This window comes from Lagopus leucura, unplaced genomic scaffold (assembly GCF_019238085.1).
Source record: "Lagopus leucura isolate 7727_CA_CO unplaced genomic scaffold, USGS_WTPT01 34230-0_obj-0_obj, whole genome shotgun sequence".
NCBI classification, from domain to species: domain Eukaryota; kingdom Metazoa; phylum Chordata; class Aves; order Galliformes; family Phasianidae; genus Lagopus; species Lagopus leucura.
The window spans coordinates 4,462-5,164 of NW_024967091.1; the positions used below are offsets into that span (position 1 = coordinate 4,462).

General features: G+C 53.5%; 1 protein-coding gene across 1 annotated transcript in view; it reads right to left on the reverse strand.

Moving 5' to 3' along the window:
- The window catches only part of LOC122192949 (phosphoenolpyruvate carboxykinase [GTP], mitochondrial), a gene marked incomplete at its 3' end in the record, with an annotated part of 5,120 nt that extends 4,453 nt beyond the window's left edge, over nt 1-667 (reverse strand). The window contains exon 1 of the mRNA XM_042893644.1: nt 480-667. Coding sequence (XP_042749578.1) covers nt 480-537 — 58 coding nt within the window. The remainder of the gene's footprint in view (nt 1-479) is intronic.
- Nucleotides 668-703: the final 36 nt, after the last annotated feature.

Sequence of the window (703 nt, forward strand, 5' to 3'; positions counted from 1 at the left end):
AAAGCTTGGAGGACTCAAAGCTTGGAGGACTCAAAGCTTGGAGGACTCAAAGCTTGGAGGACTCAGAGCTTGGAGGACTCAGAGCTTGGAGGACCAAAAGCTTGGAGGACCCAAACCTTGGAGGACCCAAAGAAGAAACAGAGAAGAAACTCAACATTGGAACCCAAAATACCCCAAAAACGGGGACCCAAAGAACCCCAAAAGTAGGAAGACTTTCAGGGGTCCAAAAAGGGGATTTTGGAGGAGAAGAACGCAGGATTTTTGGGGTGAAAAGTGAGGATTTTGTGGCTGAGAAGAGCTGGAAACTTCAATTATGGAAGCAGCAAAGAAACCCAACAGTGGAGCCCCAAAAAAACCCCAAAATTGGGGACCCAAAGAAGACGAATAAAAGAGGAATTTTGAAGGGTTGAAAAAGGGGATTTTGGAGGAGGGGAAAAGGGGATTTTTGGGGTGAGAAAAGGGGATTTTGGGGTCCATACCTGCCATGCAGCCGGGGAAACGTTCCTGCACGGCGGCCTGGAAGGAGCTGGGGCTCATCCAGTTCCCCAATTGGGGGGGACCCCCGGATGGGGGGGGGGGGGGACGGCGTCCCTCTGCTCCGGGGTCACCAGAACCGTCCTGCTCTCGACGCGAGCCACGTCCTGAGGGTCTGTGCGAGCCAACCAGCTGGGAATGGGGCAAAAACGGGGGGGATTCAGCCCAA